The 25,621-nt window shown below is 48.5% G+C and overlaps 1 protein-coding gene and 1 pseudogene across 1 annotated transcript; one reads left to right on the top strand and one right to left on the bottom strand.

Annotated features, from left to right (window-relative positions):
• Nucleotides 1-1,903: 1,903 nt before the first annotated feature.
• MRPL55 (mitochondrial ribosomal protein L55) lies at nucleotides 1,904-12,833 on the bottom strand. Its single transcript, XM_075848974.1, has 4 exons — nucleotides 12,471-12,833; nucleotides 12,275-12,348; nucleotides 2,571-2,766; nucleotides 1,904-2,120 (listed from the first exon to the last, which is right to left on the bottom strand). The coding sequence occupies exons 1-4, from the start codon at nucleotides 12,534-12,536 to the stop codon at nucleotides 1,968-1,970; spliced, it is 489 nt and encodes a 162-aa protein (XP_075705089.1). The 5' UTR covers nucleotides 12,537-12,833; the 3' UTR covers nucleotides 1,904-1,967.
• A 41-nt stretch (nucleotides 12,834-12,874) lies between these two features.
• Nucleotides 12,875-25,227, top strand: LOC142725432 (guanylate kinase-like; annotated as a pseudogene).
• Nucleotides 25,228-25,621: the final 394 nt, after the last annotated feature.

The raw sequence follows: 25,621 nt of genomic DNA, 5'->3' as shown, positions 1-25,621 counted from the left end.
TCCCTTGTTTTTGCCCTGATAAAGGACACATAGGGAGCTAGTCTTTCTCCAATCTTATGTAGACAAAATATATGGAGTACTGCATCTTCTAACATCTAGACCGTGGCATTCTACCTCCCTCAGAGATTTGGGATTACTACAAAAAGGCAAAATGATCTCATGAAACTTAAGAGGACGAGGCTTGGTCGGGTCTAAACACAAATCTATCATCGGAGATCGTAGTGAAAGGCGCGGACATCGCCTGAAGCTGACGTGAGAGCCACTAATAGAACGCTTTTAACGGACAAACCTCGAATGGAAATCGACTCGAAGATCTCAAAGGAGGTCCAGTGAGGGCAGTCAAGACTAAATTTAGGTCCCAAGGTGGCACTTTGGAGATCCTAATAGGCCTGCGTTGAAAGAAGCTTTAATGAACCTCATAATCCAGGGATGGTCCATCTTAATAGAGCGCTGAGAGCCGATACCTGAACCTTCAGGTACTAGTAGATAACCCCTTCTCTAGACATTTTTGGAAAAATTCCAAAATCTGGATTGTAGGGAGAGGTCTAAATCTAAAAGGATTAATACCGGAAAATGATATGTACTTGCTCCAGGTTCTAGTATAAATCCTAGACGTGACTGGCTCCCTGAACTTCAATCAGGTGGCCACCAATCCCCTACTGGTAAGGATATCCCACGCACGTTCCAGGCTGTTAGAGGTAGACGGCTGGATTGTGGGTGAAGGATTGGCTCCTAATACATGAGGTCTGGGATTGAAGGACCCAAGGGCCAGAATTCTGCACCATGAAAACCAGGTTCTCGCTCGCCAGACGGGGCTATCAGCATCACCCTTCCCTGAGAACTGCCGGGATAAGGGAAAATGGAGGGAATGCGTAAGCCAGAATTAGGGACCATTTGTATGACACAGCATCCAACCCAAGAGGGTACGGAGAGAAAAAATCTTTTCACCTTCCTGTTGGCAAATAGGCCCAGTTCTGGCACCCCCCCCCCCAAAGATCTGAGATCTCAGCCCTGGTGTTCTCTGCTCTTTTTATGTGAAGGACCGTCTGACATTAGGGAGGATGATCTCGTGCCTCCTTGTCGATGGTCATAGGAGACTGTGGTTGTGTTGTCTGAGAGGATTCTTACATGGCGACCCAGAATCCACCGTTCTGACTGTTATAAGGCCTTTCCAACTGCAGACAGTCCCTTCAGGTTGGGACATTTCCCTTGACCAATAGCCCTGAAAATAGTGATCCCCATATGAGCACTCCGAGGGACTGTCTTATTGTCTAAGAGGTTGCAGATTTTTTTCACGGGACTCGCACGGACAGATTCCTCTGTTTAACCACCAAGACAGAAGGGTTTTCTCATCTGTCCTTCCAGAAACCTCCTGTTCTGATGCCATGCTGTGAATCTCTCTCTGGGCCCAAGAGACTCCTGGAATACTTGGTGTTCGGGACCCTAGAACAGACATGGCCCTCTCCACAGACAGAATGGGTTTTTAAATAAAAGGCCCTCACCTGGTCCTGAACTTTTAATATCTTCTCCTCCCAGAGAATCCCCCATCTCCACGTGCGTCCCGGGCCAGCGTCTATTTCAGACCGGGGAAGGATGAGATTGACCCAGATACCGGCAGGACTCTTCTCATGTTCCCACCGCTCCAAGAAAAAGGTAACTAACCCGGGCGTAGCAGGGACTGTAGACCTTCTCTCCAGGGACAGGAAACCACTGAAGGGGGAGGAGGCTCCACCTTTTTAATCTGTAGGTTTCCTGTCCCTCGATCATGCAGTCATGGGTGAAGGGGGAAAAGCCATTCTGGGTGTGTGGAAAGCTGGGTGTGGGTAATGGTGGCCGAGTGTATACAGCCAGGACCGGCTCCATCATGGATCGTGTTGACATGATTAACCCCGTAACGTCTCCGTCATTGTGAACACAGAACTCGTTTATTAAAGACAGAAATCTCTGGACGTTGGTCTTGTGGCCGATCACTTTTTCTTCCAGAACTGACTGTATTCCTCCAGGTTGAAGTCATCGTCCACGACCTTCTCCTTCTTGGCGCCGATCTTCTTGGCCTGGTTCCTCTGGCGGAGCCGGGCTTTTCTCTCCTCCTCGGACAGTGTGGTGATGTCTAGGGGCATCTAAGGGAAGAACATAAAACATACGTATGTCTAGAAGAGCTCAGAAAACAAGTCAGTGAGGCGTCGCGCCGCATCCTATAAAAGTTAAAGGGCTCGTCCTGTTTGCTGTACAAATATTTAAAGGAATTTCAACATTTTCCCCGCAGTGTCGCAGGACATCACCGACGTGCGAGTCATCACCTGCGCACAATGACGTCACTATGGGAGATGTTTTTGCACTCAGACGGGGATTTTAATATTTTTACCTTCAAAAAGAAAACTCCTCCTCTAAATCACAGATAATCGCATGTCATATAACGATTCACACCGCAAAATATCGCGTGTAATAAATCACCGTGGAGCGCAAGACGTTTAATGTTCTCCAGAAAGAAATCATCACCAAGATAGAAGACACTTCTAATACAAGTCACATGACAGCTGTAACGGCGCCGTGTGTGGGCGGAGACTTACGATCAGCATCCTGCGCGGCTCCTTGTACTGTATAGTGAGGGTGGAGCCGTCTGGTTGCACTAACAGAACGGGGAAACTTCTCAGGAAACTCGTCCTGCCAGAGCGCCCAACGCACGCCTTGTTGGAATTGTGCAGCGCAGCCGAGGTGTGTAACTGACATGAAGCCAAAATACGGAGCGCGGGACCGGGGAGAGCACTACAACGTAAAGGAACCATATAAAGAGGTAAATCACATCATAAAAAAGAGAGAACAGAAAATATTTATAATAGCACTGTATTATACTCTAGAGCTGCACTCACTATTCTGCTGGTGGGGTCACTGTGTACATACATTACATTACTTATCCTGTACTGATCCTGAGTTACATCCTGTATTATACTCTAGAGCTGCACTCACTATTCTGCTGGTGGGGTCACTGTGTACATACATTACTTATCCTGTACTGATCCTGAGTTACATCCTGTATTATACTCCAGAGCTGCACTCACTATTCTGCTGGTGGGGTCACTGTGTACATACATTACTTCTCCTGTACTGATCCTGAGTTACATCCTGTATTATACTCCAGAGCTGCACTCACTATTCTGCTGGTGGAGTCACTGTGTACATACATTACATTACTTCTCCTGCACTGATCCTGAGTTACATCCTGTATTATACTCCAGAGCTGCACTCACTATTCTGCTGGTGGAGTCACTGTGTACATACATTACTTATCCTGTACTGATCCTGAGTTATATCCTGTATTATACTCTAGAGCTGCACTCACTATTCTGCTGGTGGAGTCACTGTGTACATACATTACATATCCTGTACTAATCCTGAGTTACATCCTGTACTATACTCCAGAGCTGCACTCACTATTCTGCTGGTGGAGTCACTGTGTACATACATTACTTATCCTGTACTGATCCGGAGTTATATCCTGTATTATACTCCAGAGCTGCACTCACTATTCTGCCTGTGGAGTCACTGTGTACATACATTACATTACTTATCCTGTACTGATCCTGAGTTACATCCTGTATTATACTCCAGAGCTGCACTCACTATTCTGCTGGTGGAGTCACTGTGTACATACATTACATTACTTATCCTGTACTGATCCTGAGTTACATCCTGTATTATACTCCAGAGCTGCACTCTCTATTCTGCTGGTGGAGTCACTGTGTACATACATTACATTACTTATCCTGTACTGATCCTGAGTTACATCCAGTATTATACTCCAGAGCTGCACTCTCTATTCTGCTGGTGGAGTCACTGTGTACATACATTACATTACTTCTCCTGTACGGATCCCGAGTTATAGCCTGTATTATACTCCAGAGCTGCACTCACTATTCTGCTGGTGGAGTCACTGTGTACATACATTACTTATCCTGTACTGATCCTGAGTTATATCCTGTATTATACTCCAGAGATGCAGTCACTATTCTGCTGGTGGAGTAACTGTGTACATACATTACATTACTTATCCTGTACTGATCCTGAGTTACATCCAGTATTATACTCCAGAGCTGCACTCTCTATTCTGCTGGTGGAGTCACTGTGTACATACATTACATTACTTCTCCTGTACGGATCCCGAGTTATAGCCTGTATTATACTCCAGAGCTGCACTCTCTATTCTGCTGGTGGAGTCACTGTGTACATACATTACATTACTTCTCCTGTACTGATCCTGAGTTACATCCTGTATTATACTCCAGAGCTGCACTCACTATTCTGCTGGTGGAGTCACTGTGTACAAACATTACTTATCCTGTACTGATCCTGAGTTATATCCTGTATTATACTCTAGAGCTGCACTCACTATTCTGCTGGTGGGGTCACTGTGTACATACATTACTTATCCTGTACTGATCCTGAGTTATATCCTGTATTATACTCTAGAGCTGCACTCACTATTCTGCTGGTGGAGTCACTGTGTACATACATTACTTATCCTGTACTGATCCTGAGTTACATCCTGTATTATACTCCAGAGCTGCACTCACTAATCTGCTGGTGGAGTCACTGTGTACATACATTACATGTCCTGTACTGATCCTGAGTTACATCCTGTATTATACTCCAGAGCTGCACTCACTATTCTGCTGGTGGAGTCACTGTGTACATACATTACATTACTTATCCTGTACTGATCCTCAGTTACATCCAGTATTATACTCCAGAGCTGCACTCACTATTCTGCTGGTGGGGTCACTGTGTACATACATTACATTACTTATCCTGTACTGATCCTGAGTTATATCCTGTATTACACTCCAGAGCTGCACTCACTATTCTGCTGGTGGAGTCACTGTGTACATTACATTACTTATCCTGCACTGATCCTGAGTTACATCCTGTATTATACTCTAGAGCTGCACTCACTATTCTGCCGGTGGAGTCACTGTGTTCATACATTACATTACTTATCCTGTACTGATACGGAGTTACATCCTGTATTATACTCCAGAGCTGCACTCACTATTCTGCTGGTGTTGTCACTGTGTACATTACTTATCCTGTACTGATCCTGAGTTACATCCTGTATTATACTCCAGAGCTGCACTCTCTATTCAGCTGGGGGAGTCACTGTGTACATACATTACTTATCCTGTACTGATTCTGAGTTACATCTTGTATTATACTCCAGAGCTGCACTCATTATTCTGCTGGTGGAGTCACTGTGCACATACATTACTTATCCTGTACTGATCCTGAGTTACATCCTGTATTATACTCCAGAGCTGCACTCACTATTCTGCTGGTGGAGTCACTGTGTACAAACATTACTTATCCTGTACTGATCCTGAGTTATATCCTGTATTATACTCTAGAGCTGCACTCACTATTCTGCTGGTGGGGTCACTGTGTACATACATTACTTATCCTGTACTGATCCTGAGTTATATCCTGTATTATACTCTAGAGCTGCACTCACTATTCTGCTGGTGGAGTCACTGTGTACATACATTACTTATCCTGTACTGATCCTGAGTTACATCCTGTATTATACTCCAGAGCTGCACTCACTAATCTGCTGGTGGAGTCACTGTGTACATACATTACATGTCCTGTACTGATCCTGAGTTACATCCTGTATTATACTCCAGAGCTGCACTCACTATTCTGCTGGTGGAGTCACTGTGTACATACATTACATTACTTATCCTGTACTGATCCTCAGTTACATCCAGTATTATACTCCAGAGCTGCACTCACTATTCTGCTGGTGGGGTCACTGTGTACATACATTACATTACTTATCCTGTACTGATCCTGAGTTATATCCTGTATTACACTCCAGAGCTGCACTCACTATTCTGCTGGTGGAGTCACTGTGTACATTACATTACTTATCCTGCACTGATCCTGAGTTACATCCTGTATTATACTCTAGAGCTGCACTCACTATTCTGCCGGTGGAGTCACTGTGTTCATACATTACATTACTTATCCTGTACTGATACGGAGTTACATCCTGTATTATACTCCAGAGCTGCACTCACTATTCTGCTGGTGTTGTCACTGTGTACATTACTTATCCTGTACTGATCCTGAGTTACATCCTGTATTATACTCCAGAGCTGCACTCTCTATTCAGCTGGGGGAGTCACTGTGTACATACATTACTTATCCTGTACTGATTCTGAGTTACATCTTGTATTATACTCCAGAGCTGCACTCATTATTCTGCTGGTGGAGTCACTGTGCACATACATTACTTATCCTGTACTGATCCTGAGTTACATCCTGTATTATACTCCAGAGCTGCACTCACTATTCTGCTGGTGGAGTCACTGTGTACATACATTACATTACTTATCCTGTACTGATCCTGAGTTATATCCTGTATTATACTCCAGAGCTGCACTCACTATTCTGCTGGTGTAGTCACTGTGTACATACATTACATTACTTCTCCTGTACGGATCCCGAGTTATAGCCTGTATTATACTCCAGAGATGCACTCACTATTCTGCTGGTGGAGTCACTGTGTACATACATTACATTACTGATCCTGAGTTACATCCTGTATTATACTCCAGAGCTGCACTCACTATTCTGCTGGTTGAGTCACTGTGTACATACATTACATTACTGATCCTGAGTTACATCCTGTATTATACTCCAGAGCTGCACTCACTATTCTGCTGGTGGAGTCACTGTGTACATACATTACTTATCCTGTACTGATCCTGAGTTATATCCTGTATTATACTCCAGAGCTGCACTCACTATTCTGCTGGTGGAGTCACTGTGCACATACATTACTTATCCTGTACTGATCCGGAGTTACATCCTGTATTATACTCCAGAGCTGAACTCACTATTCTGCTGGTGGAGTCACTGTGCACATACATTACTTATCCTGTACTGATCCTGAGTTACATCCTGTATTATACTCCAGAGCTGCACTCACTATTCTGCTGGAGGAGTCACTGTGTACATACATTACATTACTTATCCTGTACTGATCCTGAGTTACATCCTGTATTATACTCCAGAGCTGCACTCACTATTCTGCTGGTGGAGTCACTGTGTACATACATTATATTACTTATCCTGTACTAATCCTGAGTTACATCCTGTATTATACTCCAGAGCTGCACTCACTATTCTGCTGGAGGAGTCACTGTATACATACATTACATTATTATCCTGTAAGTTACATCTTGTATTATACTCCAGAGCTGCACTCCCTATTCTGCTGGTGGAGACACTGTATACATACATTACATTATTATCCTGTAAGTTACATCTTGTATTATACTCCAGAGCTGCACTCACTATTCTGCTGGTGGAGTCACTGTGTACATACATTACATTACTTATCCTGTACTGATCCAGAGTTATATCCTGTATTATACTCCAGAGCTGCACTCACTATTCTGCTGGTGGAGTCACTGTTTACATACATTACATTACTTATCCTGTACTGATCCTGAGTTATATCCTGTATTATACTCCAGAGCTGTACTCACTATTCTGCTGGTGGAGTCACTGTGTACATACATTACTTATCCTGTACTGATCCTGAGTTATATCCTGTATTATACTCCAGAGCTGCACTCACTATTCTGCTGGTGGAGTCACTGTGTACATTACATTACTTATCCTGTACTGATCCTGAGTTACATCCTGTATTATACTCCAGAGCTGCACTCACTATTCTGCTGGTGGAGTCACTGTGTACATACATTACATTACTTATCCTGTACTGATCCTGAGTTACATCCTGTATTATACTCCAGAGCTGCACTCACTATTCTGCTGGTGGAGTCACTGTGTACATTACATTACATTACTTATCCTGTACTGATCTTGAGTTATATCCTGTATTATACTCCAGAGCTGCACTCACTATTCTGCTGGTGGAGTCACTGTGTACATACATTACATTACTTATCTTGTACTGATCCTGAGTTATATCCTGTATTATACTCCAGAGCTGCAGTCACTATTCTGCTGGTGGAGTCACTGTGTACATACATTACATTACTTATCCTGTACTGATCCTGAGTTATATCCTGTATTATACTCCAGAGCTGCACTCACTATTCTGCTGGTGGAGACACTGTGTACATACATTACATTACTTATCCTATACTGATCCTGAGTTACATCCTGTATTATACTCCAGAGCTGCACTCACTATTCTGCTGGTGGAGTCACTGTGTACATACATTACATTACTTATCCTGTACTGATCCTGAGTTACATCCTGTATTATAGTCCAGAGCTGCACTCACTATTCTGCTGGTGGAGTCACTGTGTACATACATTACATTACTTATCCTGTACTGATCCTGAGTTACATCCTGTATTATACTCCAGAGCAGCACTCACTATTCTGCTGGTGGAGTCACTATGTACATACATTACATTACTTATCCTGTACTGATCCTGAGTTATATCCTGTATTATACTCCAGAGCTGCACTCACTATTCTGCTGGTGGAGTCACTATGTACATACATTACATTACTTATCCTGTACTGATCCTGAGTTATATACTGTATTATACTCCAGAGCTGCACTCACTATTCTGCTGGTGGAGTCACTGTGTACATACATTACATTACTTATCCTATACTGATCCTGAGTTACATCCTGTATTATACTCCAGAGCTGCACTCACTATTCTGCTGGTGGAGTCACTGTGTACATACATTACATTACTTATCCTGTACTGATCCTGAGTTACATCCTGTATTATAGTCCAGAGCTGCACTCACTATTCTGCTGGTGGAGTCACTGTGTACATACATTACATTACTTATCCTGTACTGATCCTGAGTTACATCCTGTATTATACTCCAGAGCAGCACTCACTATTCTGCTGGTGGAGTCACTATGTACATACATTACATTACTTATCCTGTACTGATCCTGAGTTATATCCTGTATTATACTGCAGAGCTGCACTCACTATTCTGCTGGTGGAGTCACTGTGTACATACATTACATTACTTATCTTGTACTGATCCTGACTTACATCCTGTATTATACTCCAGAGCTGCACTCACTATTCTGCTGGTGGAGTCACTGTGTACATACATTATATTACTTATCCTGTACTGATCCTGAGTTACATCCTGTATTATACTCCAGAGCTGCACTCACTATTCTGCTGGTGGAGTCACTGTGTACATACATTACATTACTTATCCTGTACTGATCCTGAGTTACATCCTGTATTATACTCCAGAGCTGCACTCACTATTCTGCTGGTGGAGTCACTGTGTACATACATTACATTACTTATCCTGTACTGATCCTGAGTTACATCCTGTATTATACTCCAGAGCTGCACTCACTATTCTGCTGGTGGAGTCACTGTGTACATACATTACATTACTTATCCTGTACTGATCCTGACTTACATCCTGTATTATACTCCAGAGCTGCACTCACTATTCTGCTGGTGGAGTCACTGTGTACATACATTATATTACTTATCCTGTACTGATCCTGAGTTACATCCTGTATTATACTCCAGAGCTGCACTCACTATTCTGGAGTATAATATATGCTGCATGAAATATCTATTGCTACATCGTGTATAAGGTGAATATAATGCGATGTATAAAATGAAGGGTTAATGATACAGCCAGGGTTCTGAGTACGGTTTGTGGAGTTGGGATGTCTGGGGTCAGTTGGCTAATTACTAATGAGCTCATGGGGTTCCTTAGGTTAATACACGATCAGCAGAGCCAATGACGACAGGGCAGCTCCAACAGGATTTATTGCTGCCACTGCTGACAGACCAGGTCGCCTTCACTGCAGGGGCAGCGCACAGTCCACAAAATCATCACAGGAACCTCCTCAGAGCGCCGGCCGCAGCTTCAGCTCTCATTATACATCCAGGAGATTCCCCTCCTCCCTAGGCCAAGCCCTATATACCCCTCGGGGGGGGGGCAGTTTCTAGTCACCATCATTATAATGACTTTAGTTTCTATCTCTACTGTCTGTATGTGAGCTGTGTCCGTTTTGCTATTAAGTGTATTGCCACAGCCGGGATGAGGACACACGGGGGATGTAACTCAGGATCAGTATAGGATAAGTAATGTAATGTATGTACACAGTGACTCCACCAGCAGAATAGTGAGTGCAGCTCTGGAGTATAATACAGGATGTAACTCAGGATCAGTACAGGATAAGTAATGTAATGTATGTACACAGTGACTCCACCAGCAGAATAGTGATTGCAGCTCTGGAGTATAATACAGAATGTAACTCAGGATCAGTACAGGATAAGTAATGTAATGTATGTACACAGTGACTCCACCAGCAGAATAGTGAGTGCAGCTCTGGAGTATAATACAGGATGTAACTCAGGATCAGTACAGGATAAGTAATGTAATGTATGTACACAGTGACTCCACTAGCAGAATAGTGAGTGCAGCTCTGGAGTATAATACAGGATGTAACTCAGGATCAGTATAGGATAAGTAATGTAATGTATGTACACAGTGACTCCCCCAGCAGAATAGGGAGTGCAGCTCTGGAGTATAATACAGGATGTAACTCAGGATCAGTACAGGATAAGTAATAAATGTATGTACACCGTGACTCCACCAGCAGAATAGTGAGTGCAGCTCTGGAGTATAATACAGGATCAGTACAGGATAAGTAATGTAATGTATGTACACAGCGACTCCACCAGCAGAATAGTGAGTGCAGCTCTGGAGTATAATACAGGATCAGTACAGGATAAGTAATGTAATGTATGTACACAGCGACTCCACCAGCAGAATAGTGAGTGCAGCTCTGGAGTATAATACAGGATGTAACTCAGGATCAGTACAGGATAAGTAATGTAATGTATGTACACAGTGACTCCACCAGCAGAATAGTGAGTGCAGCTCTGGAGTATAATACAGGATGTAACTCAGGATCAGTACAGGATAAGTAATGTAATGTATGTACACAGTGACTCCACCAGCAGAATAGTGAGTGCAGCTCTGGAGTATAATACAGGATGTAACTCAGGATCAGTACAGGATCAGTAATGTAATGTATGTACACAGTGACTCCACCAGCAGAATAGTGAGTGCAGCTCTGGAGTATAATACAGGATGTAACTCAGGATCAGTATAGGATAAGTATGTAATGTATGTACACAGTGACTCCACCAGCAGAATAGTGAGTGCAGCTCTGGAGTATAATACAGGATCAGTACAGGATAAGTAATGTAATGTATGTACACAGCGACTCCACCAGCAGAATAGTGAGTGCAGCTCTGGAGTATAATACAGGATGTAACTCAGGATCAGTACAGGATAAGTAATGTAATGTATGTACACAGTGACTCCACCAGCAGAATAGTGAGTGCAGCTCTGGAGTATAATACAGGATGTAACTCAGGATCAGTACAGGATAAGTAATGTATTGTATGTACACAGTGACTCCACCAGCAGAATAGTGAGTGCAGCTCTGGAGTATAATACAGTATATAACTCAGGATCAGTACAGGATAAGTAATGTATGTACACAGTGACTCCACCAGCAGAATAGTGAGTGCAGCTCTGGAGTATAATACAGGATGTAACTCAGGATCAGTACAGGATAAGTAATGTAATGTATGTACACAGTGACTCCACCAGCAGAATAGTGAGTGCAGCTCTGGAGTATAATACAGGATATAACACAGGATCAGTACAGGATAAGTAATGTAATGTATGTACACAGTGACTCCACCAGCAGAATAGTGAGTGCAGCTCTGAGTATAATACAGGATGTAACTCAGGAGCAGTACAGGATAAGTAATGTAATGTATGTACACAGTGACTCCACCAGCAGAATAGTGAGTACAGCTCTGGAGTATAATACAGGATGTAACTCAGGATCAGTACAGGATAAGTAATGTAATGTATGTACACAGTGACTCCACCAGCAGAATAGTGAGTGCAGCTCTGGAGTATAATACAGGATGTAATTCAGGATCAGTACAGGATAAGTAATGTAATGTATGTACACAGTGACTCCACCAGCAGAATAGTGAGTGCAGCTCTGGAGTATAACACAGGATGTAACTCAGGATCAGTCACTACATAAATAAGATTTCCGATCAGGACTATAAGAAAGTTGGGTGACCACTTCTTTATGGGCATTGTAATGGGGCATATTGGTGGTCACCCAGCTTTCCCAGAAACAGATGTGAGGAAGAATCATGTGAACTGTGACTTTATCCTGATATAAGATGTTACCGGAGGAGAGTATTGGCCGCAGTTCCGTCCTCACAAGAGCAGCCATCGGGGCGCCGTCTGATGACACCGGAGACCTGCAACAGAGAAAGGAACAATAAGGCAGATATTTACAGTAAGAAGCGGGCGAGCTGCAATGTCAGCGGGGTCCTGATACGAGGAGGGCGCTATAACCTGGGCGGGGGAGGCCTCTACCCACTATATAGATACAGGAGAGCTCCTCTAATCCGGCACCTGATTGTCCACGAATTCTGAGAATTAACATGAACAGAAACTTCACCTGTTACTATAGGACTACAAGACTCAGCATCAAGCTGGGCATGAAGATGGACTACAACTCCCAGGAGACGGCTTAGGGTGCTCCTGGCTGCACATAAAGGCCGGACTACAACTCCCAGCAGACACCACTTTCTGGAGACAGGAGGAGTTGACACGTTATCATTGGATGCTGGGAGGTATAGTCCGTGTGGAGCCAGGCAGGGCTGACAGAGATGCTGAGACATGTAGTCCTACAGTGACATTTCCGGAGCTCCATCCTCTGACATAACACGAGGCGGCCGCTACTCACCACAAAGTCACAGCGCACGTGCAGACCTGGCTCCTGACGTCATCACTGTGCGCTCGGGTGTATCCGCTGGAAAGCGAGAAGCCGCCATGTTAATGAAGCCGTAAAGACCTAAAATTCAGAGGAAAAGGCGCATGTAAAATGGCGCCACAAAAGGAGACAAGTGGTGACGTCATCGCGCAACAGAAAATGAAACAAACTTAACGGCCGTTACTGTGGTGACCGAACACGCCCATAGAGATGAACCATAACTATGTGTGACGTAACCCATGAACCCCGCCCACTGCCCTAAAATCCTGCACATATGGCCCCGCCCCTCAGTCCAGACCGATGTGTCCATGATCCGCCGGAGATTCCTGAGCACCCTGGCGTCTGCAGGTAACTAACCCCCCTCTCCCAGCGTGATAATGGACTGCCCCACCTGTATATAAGACTGATTGTAACCCTACACTACATCTCCACGTACGGATTTACTACTTCTCTTCACCCACCTGCCACGTACAGCTCTGCTACATCTCACACCTGGTACGTACAGCTCTGCTGCATCGCCTCACCCTCTCCACGTACAGCTCTGCTACATCGCCTCACCCCCTCCACGTACAGCTCTGCTGCATCTCACACCTGGTACGTACAGCTCTGCTGCATCGCCTCACCCCCTCCACGTACAGCTCTGCTACATCGCCTCACCCCCTCCACGTACAGCTCTGCTGCATCTCACACCTGGTACGTACAGCTCTGCTGCATCTCCTCACCCCCTCCACGTACAGCTCTGCTACATCGCCTCACCCCCTCCACGTACAGCTCTGCTGCATCTCACACCTGGTACGTACAGCTCTGCTGCATCTCCTCACCCCCTCCACGTACAGCTCTGCTACATCGCCTCACCCCCTCCACGTACAGCTCTGCTACATCGCCTCACCCCCTCCACGTACAGCTCTGCTGCGTCTCCTCACCCCCTCCACGTACAGCTCTGCTACATCGCCTCACCCCCTCCACGTACAGCTCTGCTACATCGCCTCACCCCCTCCACGTACAGCTCTGCTGAGTCTCCTCACCCCCTCCACGTACAGCTCTGCTGAGTCTCCTCACCCCCTCCACGTACAGCTCTGCTACGTCGCCTCGCCCCCTCCGCGTACAGCTCTGCTGCGTCTCCTCACCCCCTCCACGTACAGCTCTGCTGCGTCGCCTCACCCCCTCCACGTACAGCTCTGCTGCATCTCCTCACCCCCTCCACGTACAGCTCTGCTGCATCTCCTCACCCCCTCCACGTACAGCTCTGCTGAGTCTCCTCACCCCCTCCGCGTACAGCTCTGCTGCGTCTCCTCGCCCCCCTCCGCGTACAGCTCTGCTGCGTCTCCTCGCCCCCTCCGCGTACAGCTCTGCTGCGTCTCCTCGCCCCCTCCGCGTACAGCTCTGCTGCGTCTCCTCGCCCCCTCCGCGTACAGCTCTGCTGCGTCTCCTCGCCCCCTCCGCGTACAGCTCTGCTGCGTCTCCTCGCCCCCTCCGCGTACAGCTCTGCTGCGTCTCCTCGCCCCCTCCGCGTACAGCTCTGCTGCGTCTCCTCGCCCCCTCCCGCGTACAGCTCTGCTGCGTCTCCTCGCCCCCTCCGCGTACAGCTCTGCTGCGTCTCCTCGCCCCCTCGCGTACAGCTCTGCTGCGTCTCCTCGCCCCCTCCGCGTACAGCTCTGCTGCGTCTCCTCGCCCCCTCCGCGTACAGCTCTGCTGCGTCTCCTCGCCCCCTCCGCGTACAGCTCTGCTGCGTCTCCTCGCCCCCTCCGCGTACAGCTCTGCTGCGTCTCCTCGCCCCCTCCGCGTACAGCTCTGCTGCGTCTCCCTCGCCCCCTCCGCGTACAGCTCTGCTGCGTCTCCTCGCCCCCTCCGCGTACAGCTCTGCTGCGTCTCCTCGCCCCCTCCGCGTACAGCTCTGCTGCGTCTCCTCGCCCCCTCCGCGTACAGCTCTGCTGCGTCGCCTCGCCCCCTCCGCGTACAGCTCTGCTGCGTCGCCTCGCCCCCTCCGCGTACAGCTCTGCTGCGTCGCCTCGCCCCCTCCGCGTACAGCTCTGCTGCGTCGCCTTGTACACAGTTTTTTTTTTCGCACTCCGGATTTAGTCGCGGTTCGCCGTCTTCTCTTGTATCTTCAGCGTAGGTCAGACCCAATTCCCGCAGTACAACAATCCGATTTCTCTTCTTTGCCGCCATCGCTCTATCTCCGGTTATAATTACTTTCTGGCACCGCGTAATAATAGTGGTTTCTGGTTTCGTATTCGGCAGTCGCTTCCTAAACATTATAACAAGTTGCAAATGTCACAAATTTTCCGAAATTCCGGTAGGCAGCGGCTTCCTGGCGTCCGCCGAACTCCGATTCCTCCATCAGGCTGCCAGATAGTGAGCCGTGCGTCATCGCTCCAGAGAACACGCTGCTCCGCGAGCTTTACACCACTCCAGCCGCCGCTTGGCATTGAGTCATCTTGGGGTCTGTTCACACGGCAGCGTCCAATACGCCTGAAACTACGGGAGCTGTTTTCAAGGGAAGCTCCTGAATTTCAGACGTAATTGCTCGTACTCGTTTTTCGCGGCGTCAATTACCGACGTAATTGGAGCTGTTTTTCAATGGCGTCCATGACAAACTGCTCCAATTACGTCCCAAGAAGTGACCTGCACTTGTTTGACGCGGGCGTCTTTTTACGCACCGTCTTTTGACAGCAACTCGTATAGAAAAAGCCTGTGTGCACAGAACATGGTAACCCCATTGACTTCAACGGGCAGATGTTTGGAGCCGTATTTTCGGACATAATTTGAGACGTAAAACGCCCAATTAGGTCCGTAAATAGGGCGTGTGAACATACCCTAAAGTTTGTGGGCAGCGATCAATGAAACCCATTTCATGAAGTTCCGGACACAGATCTGGTGCTGAAGTCATCGAGAGGCGGGGGGGATCTCTGTGGTGGGTGATGGAGACTATTACACGTCACACGCTTTAGTACGCGCCGCCCCCCCACTCTGTGAGTTACGTGGTCTACCGCTACCTCGCTGAGCTGTTACTCCTAGACGCTATGGCACAAAAATAACACTTACAGGTGACCGGGGCAGATCTAGCATATAATAATAACACTTACAGGTGACCGGGGCAGATCTAGCAGATAATAATAACACTTACAGGTGACTGGGGCAGATCTAGCAGATAATAATAACACTTACAGGTGACCGCGGCAGATCTAGCAGATAATAATAACACTTACAGGTGACTGGGGCAGATCTAGCAGATAATAATAACACTTACAGGTGACTGGGGCAGATCTAGCAGATAATAATAACACTTACAGGTGACCGGGGCAGATCTAGCAGATAATAACACTTACAGGTGACCGGGGCAGATCTAGCAGATAATAACACTTACAGGTGACTGGGGCAGATCTAGCAGATAATAACACTTACAGGTGACCAGAGCAGATCTAGCAGATAATAATAACACAGGTGACCGGGCAGATCTAGCAGATCAGTTACATGTGACTGGGCAGATCTAGTAGATCAGAAATGTCATGAATGGCCTTGTGGGATCCTATGGCAGTGCCACGTGTAAAGTGACTGAGCTCTAGCAGTCACACCCGGGCCATGGAGCCCAAAAGGCCCCTTTGCCCCCTAAGTGGGCACCAGTATTATAAATGGCGCATTGTGAGGGAATCGTACAGATTTTGTATCAGGGCCCCTGAGCTTTACGTCCCCCCTCCCCCATGATCCCTACTTTATGTCCCATCTTCCGGTGCTGAGGATCTTCTATATTGGTGCCGGATCGCAGCCGCTCCTCTCGGGTCAGTTCACACGTAGCGTTAATACTGCCGATTCTCTGCAATGGATTTCGTTGTGGATAATCGGCAGCACAATACGTGGCAGCAAAGTGGACGAGATAAAACAAATGTCCGCCACTCGCTGCGGGAAAAAACGTTCAGCAATGGACCTGCGGCGCGGTTTCTTGTTTTTTTTTCTGTGCAGTTTCCGCATCGCACGTTCTGCTCGAAAAACCAACACATTTTGCGGTGACGCGGGGGACGCGGTGTCTTTTACGCAGCGTGTCCGCCCTGTGTGATCAGTGGCTTATAAAGCTCCCGCGCTGTTATCTGCTCCGGGGGGGAGGGGCTGTGCATTTAACCCCCTCAGGCACCAGGAGGCGCCGGTATGTCCTGGTGCAGGGGGTGATGTATGACGCTCACGCGGTGACCCCGCTCCATGCGCGGCAGGCGTCGGCTGTCAGTCAAAATGTGTAAAAGAAATTATATATTAAAAGTTTAAAGAAAACAAAAACTTTTTCCTCTAAAGTAAAAAATAAACAGTTGGTATCGCTGCGTCCGTAAAAGTCCGAGCTGCTACAATTATACGTGCGCGGTGAGCGCCTTAAAAAAAAAAATTAAATGCCAGTCCCCGTTTTTTTTCTCAACTTAGAGCTGAAAAAAATGTAATAAAAAGTGATCAAAATGGTGACTGCGGGGGGGGGGGGGGGGTAATGATGAGTGACTTTGGTTGTATCCTGAGGGGCAGGGTGTTATGAGGGGGGGGCCTCAGCTCTTAACCCCTTGTGTGCTGCGTGGGGGTGTGACCGGCTGTAGAGAGGAAAGCAGCGCAGATTATCCACCTCCACCCGACCTGTCACCAAACCAAAACCCTCAGCTCCGCACCAGCCGCAGACCAGCGCAGGAAGGAGACAGGTGCGTGCTGAGGCTGCGATGTGCTGCAGAATAAGCCCCTCCTCCTCTCTTGTATAATAGACCCGGGATCTCTCCCCCCTCCTCCTCCTCTCTGTATAATAGACCCGGGATCTCTCCCCCCTCCTCCTCCTCTCTGTATAATAGACCCGGGATCTCTCCCCCTCCTCCTCCTCTCTGTATAATAGACCCGGGATCTCTCCCCCCTCCTCCTCCTCTCTGTATAATAGACCCGGGATCTCTCCCCCTTCCTCCTCCTCTCTGTATAATAGACCCGGGATCTCTGCTCCCTCCTCCTCTCTGTATAATAGACCCGGGATCTCTCCCCCTCCTCCTCCTCTCTGTATAATAGACCCGGGATCTCTCCCCTCCTCCTCCTCTCTGTATAATAGACCCGGGATCTCTCCCCCTCCTCCTCCTCTCTGTATAATAGACCCGGGATCTCTCCCCCCCTCCTCCTCCTCTCTGTATAATAGACCCGGGATCTCTCCCCCCTCCTCCTCCTCTCTGTATAATAGACCCGGGATCTCTCCCCTTCCTCCTCCTCTCTGTATAATAGACCCGGGATCTCTCCCTTCCTCCTCCTCTCTGTATAATAGACCCGGGATCTCTCCCCTTCCCCTCCTCTCTGTATAATAGACCCGGGATCTCTCCCCTTCCTCCTCCTCTCTGTATAATAGACCCGGGATCTCTCCCCTTCCTCCTCCTCTCTGTATAATAGACCCGGGATCTCTCCCTTCCTCCTCCTCTCTGTATAATAGACCCGGGATCTCTCCCCTTCCTCCTCCTCTCTGTATAATAGACCCGGGATCTCTCCCCTTCCTCCTCCTCTCTGTATAATAGACCCGGATCTTCCCCTTCCTCCTCCTCTCTGTATAATAGACCCGGGATCTCTCCCCTTCCTCCTCTCTCTGTATAATAGACCCGGGATCTCTCCCCTTCCTCCTCCCTCTCTGTATAATAGACCCGGGATCTCTCCCTTCCTCCTCCTCTCTGTATAATAGACCCGGGATCTCTCCCCTTCCTCCTCCTCTCTGTATAATAGACCCGGGATCTCTCCCCTTTCTCTCCTCCTCTCTGTATAATAGACCCGGGATCTCTCCCCTTCCTCCTCCTCTCTGTATAATAGACCCGGGATCTCTCCCCTTCCTCCTCCTCTCTGTATAATAGACCCGGGATCTCTCCCCTTCCTCCTCCTCTCTGTATAATAGACCCGGGATCTCTCCCCCTCCTCCTCTCTGTATAATAGACCCGGGATCTCCTCCCCCTTCCTCCTCCTCTCTGTATAATAGACCCGGGATCTCTCCTCCTCCTCCTTCTCCTCCTCCTCCTCCTCCTCTCTGTATAATAGACCCGGGATCTCTCCCCTTCCTCCTCCTCTCTGTATAATAGACCCGGGATCTCTCCCCTTCCTCTCCTCTCTGTATAATAGACCCGGGATCTCTCCCCTTCCTCCTCCTCTCTGTATAATAGACCCGGGATCTCTCCCCCCTCCTCCTCTCTGTATAATAGACCCGGGATCTCTCCCCCTTCCTCCTCCTCTCTGTATAATAGACCCGGGATCTCCCCCCCCCTCCTCCTCCTCTCTGTATAATAGACCCGGGATCTTCTCCTCCTCCTCCTCCTCCTCCTCCTCCTCCTTCTCCTTCTCCCCTCCTCCTCCTCCTCTCTGTATAATAGACCCGGGATCTCTCCTCCTCCTCCTCCTCTCTGTATAATAGACCCGGGATCTCTCCCCTTCCTCCTCCTCTCTGTATAATAGACCCGGGATCTCTCCCCCCTCCTCCTCTCTGTATAATAGACCCGGGATCTCCTCCCCCTTCCTCCTCCTCTCTGTATAATAGACCCGGGATCTCTCCTCCTCCTCCTTCTCCTCCTCCTCCTCCTCCTCTCTGTATAATAGACCCGGGATCTCTCCCCTTCCCTTCCTCCTCCTCTCTGTATAATAGACCCGGGATCTCTCCCCTTCCTCCTCCTCTCTGTATAATAGACCCGGGATCTCTCCCCTTCCTCCTCCTCTCTGTATAATAGACCCGGGATCTCTCCCCCCTCCTCCTCTCTGTATAATAGACCCGGGATCTCTCCCCCTTCCTCCTCCTCTCTGTATAATAGACCCGGGATCTCCCCCCCCTCCTCCTCCTCTCTGTATAATAGACCCCGGGATCTCTCCTCCTCCTCCTCCTCCTCCTCCCTCCTCCTCCTCTCTCCTTCTCCTCCTCCTCCTCCTCCTCTCTGTATAATAGACCCGGGATCTCTCCTCCTCCTCCTCTCTGTATAATAGACCCGGGATCTCTCCCCCTTCCTCCTCCTCTCTGTATAATAGACCCGGGATCTCTCCTCCTCTCCTCCTCCTCCTCCTCCTCCTCTCTGTATAATAGACCCGGGATCTCTCCCCTTCCTCTCTGTATAATAGACCCGGGATCTCTCCCCCTTCCTCCTCCTCTCTGTATAATAGACCCGGGATCTCTCCCCCCTCCTCCTCTCTGTATAATAGACCCGGGATCTCTCCCCCCTCCTCCTCCTCTCTGTATAATAGACCCGGGATCTCTCCCCCCTCCTCCTCCTCTCTGTATAATAGACCCGGGATCTCTCCTCCTCCTCTCTGTATAATAGACCCGGGATCTCTCCCCCTTCCTCCTCCTCTCTGTATAATAGACCCGGGATCTCTCCCTCCTCCTCCTCCTCTCTGTATAATAGACCCGGGATCTCTCCCCCTTCCTCCTCCTCTCTGTATAATAGACCCGGGATCTCTCCCCCTTCCTCCTCCTCTCTGTATAATAGACCCGGGATCTCTCCTCCTCCTCCTCCTCCTCCTCCTCCTCCTCCTCTCTGTATAATAGACCCGGGATCTCTCCTCCTCCTCTCTGTATAATAGACCCGGGATCTCTCCCTCTCCTCCTCCTCTCTGTATAATAGACCCGGGATCTCTCCCCCTTCCTCCTCCTCTCTGTATAATAGACCCGGGATCTCTCCCCTTCCTCCTCCTCTCTGTATAATAGACCCGGGATCTCTCCTCCTCCTCCTCCTCCTCCTCCTCCTCCTCCTCTCTGTATAATAGACCCGGGATCTCTCCCCTTCCTCTCTGTATAATAGACCCGGGATCTCTCCCCCTTCCTCCTCCTCTCTGTATAATAGACCCGGGATCTCTCCCCCCTCCTCCTCTCTGTATAATAGACCCGGGATCTCTCCCCCTCCCCCTCCTCCTCCTCTCTGTATAATAGACCCGGGATCTCTCCCCTTCCTCCTCCTCTCTGTATAATAGACCCGGGATCTCTCCCCCTCCCCCTCCTCCTCCTCTCTGTATAATAGACCCGGGATCTCTCCCCCTCCCCCCCCTCCTCCTCTCTGTATAATAGACCCGGGATCTCTCCTCCCTCCTCCTCTCTGTATAATAGACCCGGGATCTCTCCCCCTTCCTCCTCCTCTCTGTATAATAGACCCGGGATCTCTCCCTCCTCCTCCTCCTCCTCCTCTCTGTATAATAGACCCGGGATCTCTCCCCCTTCCTCCTCCTCTCTGTATAATAGACCCGGGATCTCTCCCCTTCCTCCTCCTCTCTGTATAATAGACCCGGGATCTCTCTCCTCCTCCTCCTCCTCCTCCTCCTCCTCTCTGTATAATAGACCCGGGATCTCTCCCCTTCCTCTCTGTATAATAGACCCGGGATCTCTCCCCCTTCCTCCTCCTCTCTGTATAATAGACCCGGGATCTCTCCCCCCTCCTCCTCTCTGTATAATAGACCCGGGATCTCTCCCCCTCCCCCTCCTCCTCCTCTCTGTATAATAGACCCGGGATCTCTCCCCTTCCTCCTCCTCTCTGTATAATAGACCCGGGATCTCTCCCCCTCCCCCTCCTCCTCCTCTCTGTATAATAGACCCGGGATCTCTCCCCCCCCCCTCCTCCTCTCTGTATAATAGACCCGGGATCTCTCCCCTTCCTCCTCCTCTCCTCTCTGTATAATAGACCCGGGATCTCTCCCCCCTCCTTCCTCTCTGTATAATAGACCCGGGATCTCTCCTCCTCCTCCTCCTCTCTGTATAATAGACCCGGGATCTCTCCTCCTCCTCCTCCTCCTCTCTGTATAATAGACCCGGGATCTCCTCCCCCCTCCTCCTCCTCTCTGTATAATAGACCGGGATCTCTCCCCTCTCCTCCTCTCTGTATAATAGACCTGGATCTCTCCCCCTCCTCCTCCTCTCTGTATAATAGACCCGGGATCTCTCCTCCTCCTCCTCTCTGTATAATAGACCTGGGATCTCTCCCCCTCCTCCTCCTCTCTGTATAATAGACCCGGGATCTCTCCTCCTCCTCCTCTCTGTATAATAGACCTGGGATCTCTCCCCCCTCCTCCTCCTCTCTGTATAATAGACCCGGGATCTCTCCTCCCTCCTCCTCCTCCTCCTCTCTGTATAATAGACCCGGGATCTCTCCTCCTCCTCCTCCTCTCTGTATAATAGACCCGGGATCTCTCCCCCTCCTCCTCCTCTCTGTATAATAGACCCGGGATCTCTCCTCCTCCTCCTCCTCTCTGTATAATAGACCCGGGATCTCTCCCCCTCCTCCTCCTCTCTGTATAATAGACCCGGGATCTCTCCTCCTCCTCCTCCTCCTCCTCCTCTCTGTATAATAGACCCGGGATCTCTCCCCCCTCCCTCCTCTCTGTATAATAGACCCGGGATCTCTCCCCCCTCCTCCTCCTCTCTGTATAATAGACCCGGGATCTCTCCTCCTCCTCCTCCTCCTCTCTGTATAATAGACCCGGGATCTGTTCTTTAGTTCCGCATCCCATTTGGCGCGACGTTCCTGCAGGAAATCCTCTTGTGAATGTTGAGCCGTGACGTCTCTCGGCTTCGTTGTTGCGGTCGGCTATGATTGTCGTCCACTATTGGGCGCTGCGTCTTTTCTCCACGTTCCGGTCTCGTGATGACGGCGGCTCATCGTCTGCGCAGAACTGATTGTAGGTTATTCTATCCCGGCAGTGATGGCAGGACCCCGTCCCGTGGTGCTGAGCGGACCCTCCGGCGCAGGGAAGAGCACGTTCCTGAAGAGACTACTGAAGGAGTACGAGGGCGTGTTCGGGTTCTCCCGTGTCCCGTAAGTACCCGGCCGCCATTATGGGGACTGACGGTGAGAGATGAAAACTGCGACAAACACCTCAGTTTTATATCTCCGCATTTATAGACACAACGAGGAGCCCCAGATCCGGAGAAACCAACGGGAAAGGTAAAACCCCCCCCCCCCCCCCTTCCAATCTGATATTCTAGGCTCTCGCTTTTTTTTATCTATTGATAATTTCATGCTGTATTAGAGCTGCAGTACGGACACCTGTCACAGATGAAAAACACAAGACTATTTTTTTCATCCGTGACATTTTGCCGCCCTGTTTAATCCAATCCCCTCTTCTCGTAGATTACCACTTTGTGCCCGGGAAGAGATGCAACGAGGCATTGCCAACGGGGAGTTCATAGAGAACGCAGTGTTTTCCGGGAACATGTACGGGACCAGGTATGAGCTGCCGGGCGAGACCTATATGTGTATGTCCCTAGAGAGGGACGTTGTGCGCCCCTCCCCCACTATGGTTACAGCAGTGCTTGTATCGCGGGTTGTATAATTGACCTGATTTATATGTGAAGCCCCCCCCCCCCCCAGTTTACTCTTATTGGATTTAGGGGACTGGTCGCTCTTTATTTAAGGGTCAAGCCGATACTTCCTGAGAGAAGCTCCACAGCACGTGAGCGCGGATCAGGACGCCTACAATTAGACTAATCTCATCCAAGTAATCCGATTATAGCAGAGGACATACGGTGCAGGTCACGTGACTAAGCCAAGACGTCCTGTCGTTAATTAACCGCTTTACAGCGAGGTCATGAGTGTCAGACTGTCAAAAATCAGGCTGCCACAGCAGCACAAAGTATTGCAGCAGATCATGTAAAGCTGTTTATGTAATAACAATAAAACATGAATTATTCGGAACAGGGAGGTGGCATTTCATACTTTGTTGCTCCGCAATCAGTCTGTCCGTGTGTGTGTTGTCTCCCCCTCCCCCCTCCAGTAAAGCAGCAGTGCAAGCGGTGCAGGCAAGGAACCAGATCTGCATCCTGGACATCGATATGCAGGGAGTCAAGAGCATAAAGAAGACCGACCTGAACCCCCTCTACATCTCCATTCAGCCTCCGTCTGTCCAGATCTTGGTAAGTGAGGGCAATGTAGAGAGAGCAATTGTGTTACATCCTGTATTATACTCCAGAGCTGCACTCACTATTCTGCTGGTGGAGTCACTGTGTACATACATTACTTATCCTGTACTGATCCTGAGTTACATCCTGTATTATACTCCAGAGCTGCACTCACTATTCTGCTGGTGGAGTCACTGTGTACATACATTACATTACCTATCCTGTACTGATCCTGAGTTACATCCTGTATTATACTCCAGAGCTGCACTCACTATTCTGCTGGTGGAGTCACTGTGTACATACATTACATTACCTATCCTGTACTGATCCTGAGTTACATCCTGTATTATACTCCAGAGCTGCACTCACTATTCTGCTGGTGGAGTCACTGTGTACATACATTACATTACTTATCCTGTACTGATCCTGAGTTACATCCTGTATTATACTCCAGAGCTGCACTCACTATTCTGCTGGTGGAGTCACTGTGTACATACATTACTTATCCTGTACTGATCCTGAGTTACATCCTGTATTATACTCCAGAGCTGCACTCACTATTCTGCTGGTGGAGTCACTGTGTACATACATTACATTACTTATCCTGTACTGATCCTGAGTTACATCCTGTATTATACTCCAGAGCTGCACTCACTATTCTGCTGGTGGAGTCACTGTGTACATACATTACATTACTTATCCTGTACTAATCCTGAGTTATATCCTGTATTATACTCCAGAGCTGCACTCACTATTCTGCTGGTGGAGTCACTGTGTACATACATTACTTATCCTGTACTGATCCTGAGTTACATCCTGTATTATACTCCAGAGCTGCACTCACTATTCTGCTGGTGGAGTCACTGTGTACATACATTACATTACTTATCCTGTACTGCTCCTGAGTTACATCCTGTATTATACTCCAGAGCTGCACTCGCTATTCTGCTGGTGGAGTCACTGTGTACATACATTACTTATCCTGCACTGATCCTGAGCTTCTTTGCTGTAATCACAGGAGAAGAGGCTTCGCGACCGCAACACGGAGTCCGAGGAAAGTTTACAGAAGAGGCTGCAGGCGGCCATAGATGATATAGAGATAAGTAAGTGCACCCTCGTGATCTTCAGTCTATGAAAACATGCCGATACCAAAATCGGTGGCCGTAACAAACTATAAAGCACCCGCACTATATTGGCGCTGCCTGTCACCAGAATTCGCCTTTACTGTCCGGCCGTGTTCCCCTCCGTGTCCTTAGACTCCTGTGCAGAGATCCGGCTGCACTTTCTGAAACCGTCAGACGCTGCAAGAACTATTCTTATGGTCAGAGTTTATTCCTGATGTATATGTCAGATGATGTGAAGAGGGGCGGGGCTGTGACTACCTGTAGGTATAAGCTCCACCTCTCACGAGCAGGCAGTATAATCTGAGCTGCACTATTTGTACTTGGTTTCTCCTGCAGGTGGCGCTGCTGTGAGCACAGTCTATAATCGCTAGAGCGCTGTGTTTACCATGTGGAGCCTCTTCTGTCCGCCTAGGTGGACTCTTAAAGGGCCGGTGTCCAGTCTTCTGTAATTAAAACATAATCCTCGTAGTCAGAAAAGCTTTGCAACTTTCTATATTAAGTTTCTTCGATTTCTGGAGACATCACCTCGAATAAATGCTCTATGAAAGCAGCAGCGCAGTAACATCGTGTCGCCTGAATAGAACGTGGATTTCATTTTTCCGATGGCCGCCTCCGGTGCATTGATTATTCAGATGCAAATTAGCTTTTTGGAGCAACAAGGGCATCACCATTGCTTCTAGTCCCCCGTCCTTCTAGTCCCCCGTCCTTCTTTGATTGACAGGGACAGACAGTGTATAAGACGTGATCACGCCTGGCTCCGTATTCGCCATGAACGTGCCTGCGCCTCG

This window comes from Rhinoderma darwinii, unplaced genomic scaffold, assembly GCF_050947455.1.
Source record: "Rhinoderma darwinii isolate aRhiDar2 unplaced genomic scaffold, aRhiDar2.hap1 Scaffold_597, whole genome shotgun sequence".
NCBI lineage: Eukaryota > Metazoa > Chordata > Amphibia > Anura > Rhinodermatidae > Rhinoderma > Rhinoderma darwinii.
This window is presented reverse-complemented; position numbering and strand designations above follow the sequence as displayed.

What these genes read in the sequence shown, in the direction of transcription:
- MRPL55 (XM_075848974.1), bottom strand. Translation starts at nt 12,536, where the DNA reads ATGTTAATTCTCAGAATTCGTGGACAATCAGGTGCCGGATTAGAGGAG. An exon ending in AGCTCTCCTGTATCTATATA is followed by an intron (nt 12,349 to 12,470) that starts GTGGGTAGAGGC and finishes TCTCTGTTGCAG; the next exon opens with GTCTCCGGTGTCATCAGACG. An exon ending in GCGGCCAATACTCTCCTCCG is followed by an intron (nt 2,767 to 12,274) that starts GTAACATCTTAT and finishes TTTACGTTGTAG; the next exon opens with TGCTCTCCCCGGTCCCGCGC.